The sequence below is a fragment of the Nematolebias whitei genome, chromosome 4 (genome assembly GCF_014905685.2).
Source record: "Nematolebias whitei isolate Nwh7 chromosome 4, NemWhi1, whole genome shotgun sequence".
NCBI lineage: Eukaryota > Metazoa > Chordata > Actinopteri > Cyprinodontiformes > Rivulidae > Nematolebias > Nematolebias whitei.
Window position 1 is genome coordinate 10427245 of NC_056501.1, and position 9485 is coordinate 10436729.

At 41.8% G+C, this 9485-nt stretch overlaps 1 protein-coding gene across 1 annotated transcript in view; it reads right to left on the bottom strand.

Moving 5' to 3' along the window:
- The window catches only part of LOC119408385 (protocadherin-1), a 204747-nt gene that overhangs the window by 169639 nt on the left and 25623 nt on the right, over positions 1-9485 (bottom strand). Inside the window, exon 3 of the mRNA XM_037675191.1 lies at positions 3249-5432. Within this exon, the coding sequence (XP_037531119.1) occupies positions 3249-5432 (2184 nt within the window). The remainder of the gene's footprint in view (positions 1-3248; positions 5433-9485) is intronic.

Below are 9485 nucleotides of genomic sequence, written 5' to 3' on the forward strand. Positions count from 1 at the left end.
TTTTAGCTACTGTTCAGTGGTTCTGAAAATAATCTGATGCCAAATAGTAATTTTTTTTTTATCAAAGTTCGGAAAATTTTATAAAATCTGGCACGTTTTTTGAATTTTATGTGAAGAAATACGTTAACTGTCCAACACATATACTTGAAAGTCAGAACTTTGATGAATCATTTAAAACTGACAAAATATCACAAACCCTTTTTAAACCAAATTCATACAAAGTTAAATTATTTAAACTCTTCAAATGTTTCCAGACTTTAAAGACAATAACTCAGGAGTTTTAAAAGTTTATAACCTAAACAAACACCAACATGTGTGATCAGTACCTTGTCACACAAACCCGATTAAAAAAACCATTTGTTAGAAACAGAACCTGCAGGGATGCATCTCGTTAACCCTTCGCTGAACATTTCTACTATAAGAGTTCAGAGACGAGCCATCCTGCAGCGAGGCACACACTCGAAACACTGATGGAGGCGGCTCTGGGTTCGTGTCCTATTCGGATCAGTCGGGGAGCCAAGACGATTCACTCTGGTATCATCTGTTAGCTTGGAGCTGATTTTTAACAGAAATCCGTGAAACATGTCACCAAACCACAGAGGGATCGTGTTGGATGGAAGGACTGGGCCGCTGTGTTGCCGTGGAAACGACCTGAGTCGATCAGCGTAAAAGAAAGAAGGATGCCGGTGGACTGTTAATGTGAAGTCCAGACCATTACTGACTTCTGACCTCTTCAATCTTAACGGCTAAATAGATTTCCGTGAGTGATGTTTGACCTTTGACCCCCTCGGGCAGGTTCGACTCCTGTTCTGATCGGGCTGAGTCTGAAAATCTGAGTTTGTCTCTTTGAAAGCAGCTCGACTTGAAACAAACAAAAAATAAAAACTTTATATTCTACCTACCTTTTATAGTTTGTTTAATTTCCAAAGGCTTCAGGTACAGAGACATGTGCTGCTGCTGGCCCTGCAGCCAGGGGAATGTTTTAAGAGCAAAGCATGATGGGAATGAATGTGTATTGGCAGCTGAAACTTGAGCTGACTCAGTAAAAACTGATATTTTCATTTGAAAAAAAAAAAAAATTTAATCTGTCATATTGGACTTTGTCTCTATAAAGTCTTGAACTTTATGTCTCTCCAGTCTTGGGACTTTTTTGTCTCTACAGTATTGGACTTCATGTTTCTGCAGTCTTAGACTTTGTCTCTCCAGTCTTTGTGGTCTTGGATTTTATATCCCTCCAGTCTTGGACTTCATGTCTCTACAGTCTATGACTTTTATGATTCTCCGGTCTTAAGGTTTTTTTTTTTTTTGTCTCTGCGTTCTTGGACATTATGTCTCTGTATTGGAGAAAATCTCATTTGAGACAATACGTTTCAGGAAATAGTCCACACCGACACACAAGCTCTACCAGCTCTGGTCACAATGAACAAAATAATAAGCCAGAAATTTTAAGAAGTGATAATATTTAAGGATTTCCCTCAGAACCAGACTTCATGTCCAAATGTTCTGTTTGGTCCTCATTCATAAAGTTTGTCATCATTTACTGAAAGAGTTCCTAAAAGCCAAAGAGAAGGAGTCCAGTTTGCTTCAATAGATCAAACAACATTTTCTCTTTATGTGGGAAGGAGGGAAATATGCGGCTACTGTACCTGTCCCTCCAGCGTTCCCTTGCAGCCCACCTCAGGACCCCAGTGAAAGCACAGAGCGCCACGATAACATTTAACCAAAACATTTATTGGAATAAATCTCCTTTAACTGTAAAAAACATCAAAAACTGTACAGATATTTGAGCAGAACAGGTCCTAGAGCGGACTAAATGAGACCCTGCCGGGCGAGGAGGCGGGTCCTGGAGGTTCTGCGCGCCGTGACATGGTGATGAGGATGAAAACACATGCAGGTGTGTGTTTGGGAGTCTTTGGTCAGTCTCTTGAAAACAACAACATAAGATAATGTTGCAACAAAAACAGCAGATGGAAAAACAAACAAAACAAAACATGTGACATGTCACACGTATGTACAGTCTGAACATGTGATTGTCTCCATGATGTCCACGAGTTCCCATGATCAGAGCCGCAGGTCCGTCAAACTCAAACAGTAGTTGGCTACAAAGGTTCACCACAATCACATTTAATGGCTCCTCCCCCCCCTTTTTTTTTACATCAGACAGAAAAGATCAAGGCACTCTGGGTAAAAAAGGCTAAAGTGGGCGCCTGGAAAATTACCTGCCATTAATCTGTGCAAACAATTGACTTTTAGCCCCGCTGATTGTGAACACGGCAAAATTAAAAGTCCTATTTCAGCTGAGCTGACAGGAAGTGCGGAGGTTAAGAAATGGTTGTATTCAGTCTTAGTGTACCTTTTTTAACAACCTCACTGACCCATTCTTCCTGTTCCCCTTCTGGTCCCTTTCACTGCTCAGCTCCCCGATGGAGCTGAAATTACCTTCAATTGGTGTGAACTGGATGGAAACTCTAAAGTGGTGCTCAGACAGTGCAGTTCCTGGACAAAGTCAAGAAACAATAAAGAAAAGGAAAAAAAAAAAAACTCAGGAATTCACAGTCACCCTTTGTCACTCTTCAACAAGCTGCTCTGGCCACAAAGAACAGCTTTATAAACCCAGTCAGCTCTCAAAAAAAAAAAAAACACAATCAGAGGTGATGAGGACGTCAGCGTGAAGCAAAACGTCAAATAAAACAAGAAAAACTGCCAACCTTCATTTAACCTTCAGTAAAATTGTGAAAAAATAAAATTAAAACATCAAGACAAGGATGGACCTACATGGGGTTTCCAATTTCAGAAATTAAATAAATCTGAATTATTCTTAAGAAACCAAATTTCTATTGCTCTTTAAAATAGGACATCCTGTTAACAGATAGAACTGACAGATATTCTTTAATAAACATGCCAGAAATGGAACATTTAACTGTAAAACACGAGACGAAACCCATTCAAATTCCATGAGCCCCCTTTGTAAACTCAAATATTGGGAAGCCCATATTTGGTCGATCCTTCATTTTGTGTCCATACTGACGTTAAAAAAAAAAAATCATAAAACTGAACAAAACTTGGCGAGCAAAAGCAAAATAAAAACAAAATGAATAAAAGCTATTTGCAAGTGGGTGCTGTGCAAAGGAATCAGTGCGGCTTTGGTGGAAGAACATGGGCGGCGCCAAGTCCCGGTGAGACTACCACACCCGGTCGGTCCAATAGATGTTCTCCCTGGGGTACACCGTGTTAGCGTAGTCTCCTACCTGTTTGCTGCTGTATTTGGGTGGGTTGGCCTTGTAGCTGTAATCCGAATATTGGTCGGAGCCCGTGGAGTTGTTGTCGCCTGTTCCTACGAAGGTGTTGGTAGCTGGGAGGTCCTGAACAGCCTGGTGCTTCTTGGATGCAGAGGGTGACTGTGGTTGAAGCTGGATAGAAGGCAAGGGAGAGTTGGACCGGTAGTGACGGCCCAGATCGGGACTTCCTGGTGGGTAATTCAGGGGGAGATGGATTCTGGGACTGTCGTTGACTTCATTAATGAGGTTGAACTTGAGGCCTTTCTGCAGACTGGCTTCCTCGTCCTCCTCCAGTGGCTTAGTGGGTTTTGGAGCTTTGTTTTTCTTGTTCTTTTTTACTTTGCCATTTTTTGGACCCTGTTTGGGAGCATACAGATCCTTACTCTCCTTCTTGCCAGCTTGGTACCCACTCTTGGTATCCCTCTGCAGCCAGTATCTGATAACCACCACGGCTATAATGATCAGAATCACAACAGCAATGCCTGCGAGGACGGCGTACAAAACATTGTTGCGTTGTTGATTGTAGGAGTAGTCCGGGTCTCCTGCAATGTCTCTGTCTAGAGGTGTGTAGAGACTGTGACCAACCAACGCCTCAATGAGGGACACATTGGATTTGGTTTCATTTATGAAGACGTGGACCAGCGCAGTGGTGTGACGAGGGGGTTTGCCTCGATCACTGACCTTCACTACCAGCCGGTGGAGCCCATTGTGCTTGCCAGGTAAAGGTCGTGTCAATGTGATCTCCCCACTGCTGGATGATATATGGAACAGGCCGTAAGGGTTTCCGCCTGTGATGGAGTACAGCAGCTCAGCATTAGGTCCAGCGTCGATGTCCTCTGCCTCGACTACCTCAACTCGTGTGTCTGGAGGTGTGACAGGTGCAAGGTATATGAAGGAAGAGTTAGACGGTTTGGTGACATAGGGGGCATTGTCGTTCTCGTCCAGGACATTGATGGTGACTCCTACAAAGGAGGATCGAGGGGGTTCCCCAGAATCCACAGCCTTTAGACGGAAGGTGTAGGTGCTTTCTTTTTCACGGTCAAACGAAATACTGGACAGGATGGTTCTTGTGCCGTTCTGGATGATGAACTTTCCATTGTCCGGTTCCACAAACAGAGTCACTCTGGAGTTCTCGCCCTTATCAGCATCATTAACAGTTACAACCCCAACAGGATTTAGTGGAGGCATGTTCTCAATGACAGAGAAGCTGTAGCCATTCAGTGTGAATTTGGGGTCGTTGTCGTTGCGATCGAGAACATTCACCACCACTGTAGCAGTTCCGGTTTTACTTGGAATGCCTTTGTCTGCTGCTGCAACGTGGAACTTGTAATGTTCTTTGTCCTCTCGATCCAGCATGTTCTTTACCCGAACCTCCCCAGTGTTGGCATCAACCTCAAAGAGTCTGGCGGCAGAGAGCTCGATGATGCTATAAATCAACTCTGCATTACTGCCGCTGTCTGCGTCTGAGGCCACCACATCAAGGACTTTGTCACCGGGCTGGTTGCCCTCTGCAAAGTCCACTTCAAGCAGCGGTGGAGAAAAACTTGGCGTGTTGTCATTTATATCTGTGACCTGGACTTTGAGGGAGTTGGTGCTAGATAGAGCCGGGTTTCCAGAATCCACAGCCACAATTTCAATCCTGTAATCCTTAATACGTTCATAATCTAGCAGGGTCGTCGTCTGAAGGAAGTACTTTCTCTTTTGATCGCTGGCTGACTCGCTTGCAGGTCGTAGCTGAAACGGTACATCTCCAGCAACCACACACGTCACCACAGCATTTTCCCCCTCATCCCGGTCCGAGACTTGGACCAGCGCCACCGGCGTACCGATCGGCATGTCCTCAGATATGTTGGCCACACCTTCCTGGTGGATTACCAAGCCAAAACCACGGATCTCGATAGCTGGCGAATTATCGTTCTGGTCCTTGACATTGATAGTCACCAAAACCTTGGAACTCTTTGAGTTGGGTCCACGATCTCTGGCGACCACGAAGAACTTGAGGAAAGTCTCTTCCTCTCTGTCCACCAGGCCTTTGACGTAAATGATTCCTGTAGAGCGATCGATGCGCAGCTGCCTCTGGACCGCCTCGGACGCCTGGTGTAGGCTGTAGTCTATCTCCCCATTGATGCCGGTGTCTGCATCGTTGGCTCGGACCTGAAAGAACAGAAACAGAAAATAATTTTAACAGATTAATGATGTATGGAAAGGATAGCTAGACTTTATGAAAATCTAAATAAAATTATAATTTGTAACCAATAGAACTGTTTGCTTTAATAGCAATATGGAAATCAAACTTTTTAAACGCTAAATAGAAGTAATTTGTTTTATTACAGTAGAAATTATAAAGGCTTTAGTAAGGAGAAAAACAAAGTTATTAATTTTATACCAGAAAACATTACCATATTTTTTTGGCCTATAAATCCAGTTTTTTTGCATAATTTACATGCCCTGCGACTTATAGACCGAAGCGACGTATTTATAGATTTTTCCCATATTTATAAACCAATATTTGGCTGAGATATGACCCTTTTCATTCATTCTGACCGGAAATTTTTTTAACAGTACCATTTTCAGCCACTAGATGGCAGAGTAGTAGTAGTAGCAGTAAGGCATGCCGTTTATAATGTAATAGGTCAACATGGCTATAATGACAAATTCAAAAAAGTTCAATATAAAAACAACTGGACTTTATTATACATTATTGTTTTTGTCTTGAACATTTTTGAATTTACCATGTCCTGGATGAATGAGAATTTTCACCAGCTATTAATGAAACGAGCAGCGTTCCTCCTCATTTTATTTTTTTCCTCCCTTTGCATGCTCCCGGAGCACCGAGGCAGCGACGGCAGCTGATTTGACCGTTAACGTTAGACTGAGACACACCTTTACTATAACTTCACGCTCACAAATAATTGTTTTTAGGTGCTTATCTTGTTAAATTTCGAAGAATTGCGGAGGCTCATCCCTCTGCACGTGCCCGCCGCTTCCGCGAATCAGGTTTTGAAATTCAGCTGATTTGACTGTCAAAGTGCATTTATTAAGCAAAAGGTAGACTGAGACCTCCTGTGCACGCTCCCGCGGCCGGCATTTGGCAGCCCGTTGATTTCTGGCACAACACCGGCCCACATTTCCAGGTTGTCAGCGGTGACGCGTAACAAACGCGATGCGTCAGAGGTGACGCATAATAGATGCGACGTATACGGCGAAGCAACATATTTATGAATTTTTCCACTTTATTAGACATATTTGGAGTAATGCGACTTATAGGGCGGTGCGACAGGTACGGCAGGAAATACGGTAAATCATCGTAAATTATGCACTACTTTATGGATTTACAGAATTTTGACTAATATTTCAGTCAAGTTTCACTCGTCGTCCCAGTATCTCTGGGTTCCATTTTAAAGACTAATTTGCTTCTTTGACTCACATTAACGCAGTTTCACAAGGCTGTGTGTATTTTCTAATGGGGGTAAAGGTTTCTGCTTTGTGTGTGTGTGTGCCCCCACACACGACATCTAACAGCATGCAACGATTCTGGTGAGTGATTCTTAATGTTCCTCTCATTATAAGAAAATCCTCTGGGACGATTACGGGACCTGAGAGGACAGACCAACATCGGCCACAGTCCAGTTTCACGTGTCCAAACCCAAAGTAAATGGAGGCGATTAGTCAATTAGACTAAGACAGCAGTCAGCAAAATATCTCCCGGGCTGAGCTTGTTAGGATGGCACCTCTGTCTGCAGAACCAATGCTTTTTAATCAGATCCATTCAGCGAGAGTCTCGGTTGTCATTAAAAATGGAAGTTGTCGTCAAATAAAAGTCGAAGTGGCCGGTGTCTATAAATACATCAGGCGCTGCTGCTTCAGCGTTTCTTCAGCCTCCACCTGGGACCTTCAGTAATGTAATTAAGGTTTTTAAATCTTCAAGCCAATTATTCCTCTAAAGCACGTGAACCTGTGCCAAGCGTGCACTCAGCAAAATAATGTCTTAAAAAGTCCTTAAAAAGAGGAAAAAGTAAATCTGCCAGTGTTGTGGCGTTATTGAAGCTTGTAAGAGCAACAATAAAACTCCCGCTGGAGCCAAGGACACAGAAATCTATAATCTGAGCAGCGAGGAGAGCATCTCTACAGCCCGACTCTCAGGGAAATATTCTGATTTGTTTTGAGTCAAAGTGTAAAACAGACACGGGATAATTAAAAACCAGCAGCTTATCTCAGCCGACAGGTAGTAAAGCTCGGGGCTAAAGGAAAATAAAGTCACCTCTGTTCTACTCTAAAGATGTTCAAAGTTTTTATGTTCAGTTTTTTTTTTCCTGAATGAATTAAAAAACAAACAAAACTCCAAACTAAAAAAAAAACAACAGCACCTGAATAAAAATGAACTGGACGTATTAGATAAACTTTTAAACAACATTAAGATAGCGAAGCAGCTACCGTAATCGCCGCCGCACACGTCGCACCGCCATATGAGTCGCATGAGTCCAAATATGTCTAATAAAGTGGAAAAAAAACAAACATAAATAAGTTGCTTTGCTGTATAAATCGCATCTATTATGCATCACCGCTGATGCGTCGCATTTGTTACGTGTCACCGCGGAACAACCCGGAAATGTGGGCCAGTGTTGTGCCAAAAATCGATTGGCTGGGAGCACGCACGGGAGGACTTTAACAAGAATTTAACAAGATTAACACTTAAAAACAATTATTTGTTTGCTCGAAATGATAGCAAAGGTGTGTCTCAGTCTAACTTTACCTTAATAAATGCACTTTAAAGGTGGCGGCGCGGCAAAATGCAGCTGATTCGACATTTGCTCCAGGAGTTACGGAGCGAGACAAAGGTGACGCTGTATGGCAAGCCATGTGCCTCATTAATAGACACTTTTACCTATTAATGAGACACTTGGCTTGCCATATTACTCAATTGCCCTGTAGCGGCTGAAACTGGTAGTGTTCAATATGTTCCACGTCAGAATGAATGAAATAGTCACATCTCAGCCAAAAATAGGGTTATAAATATGAAAAAAATAAAAAATTAAGTCGCTTCGCTGTACAAGTTGTAGGGCATGCTAATTTATGCAAAAAGGTGTGACTTATATAGCGAAAAATACAGTAAGCTAAGTTAGCTTTAAGCTAAACTCAGGTGTTAGGTCAAAAATAAAAACCTTGTAGCTTAAAATCAGATTTTTTTTAAAAGTTAAAGAGTGTTCAGCTAATTTACTTGATCACAAATGTACTTTAAAAAGACTAAAAATCTTCATGGATAAAAATGAAATATTTTAGGTTTACACAATGTTACATAACAATGAGCTAAAAGTAAATCTTTTAAGTTTTTCACATTTTAACCTTCAGGCTGAAGGAATTAAACTGTTTTAAACACAAAATAATCTGATAAAGTTGAGGCAGAAAAGATTGTTTGGGACCCCTGATTAAGTCTTTCTACTTTTATTTGATGAGTTATGTTTTTATTTAACGAACAGATGGTTTTATTTGGTGTTCTGAGATTCTTGTGTTGGGGTTCTGGTGTCATCAGTTCAGTGTTCCTCTGTTTGGATCCTGCTCCTCGGGTGCCCCCCCCCCCTCTCCACCTGCACCTCGGCTCATTTAGCACAGCTGTTATCAGGTATCTCCTCGTTTGACGGTCCATTGATACCTCTTTGACGGTTCAGAAACCAGTGGAGCGTTAAGAAAGTCTCATACCAGTCTGGTTTCTGGTTCTGTCTCCGTTCTGCCCATATGATTCTGTTCACACAAGTTTTACTGCCGCTTTGTTTTGGTTCTAATAAAGTTTTAGTTTATTTGCTGTCTCATGCGTCTGTCAGCATTCCTGGGTCTAAAACACACAACTGGAACACGGTCAGGACACCCGGTCCAAACAACCAGTCAGAACCCTCGGTATCCCTGGTTAATAATTAGCGTCTGGACAAGCAGACCAGAGTCTGAAGGTCGCAGAAAGTTGATAATTAATCAAAACGAGGGTTTTGTTTAGACGTTAAACCAGTTTCTTTGCTGCTCTAAAATAAAACAGTTCAGAGTAAATCTGTTAAAAGCTGACCTCAGATTATGTTTATTGCAGATTAAATTATATTGTAATGATCAGTGAGGACTTGTAAATCATTTTGGATCACATTTTTAAATGAATAAGCACGTTCTTCAAAAAATATATTTACCTGGTATATATATATATATATATATATATATATATATATA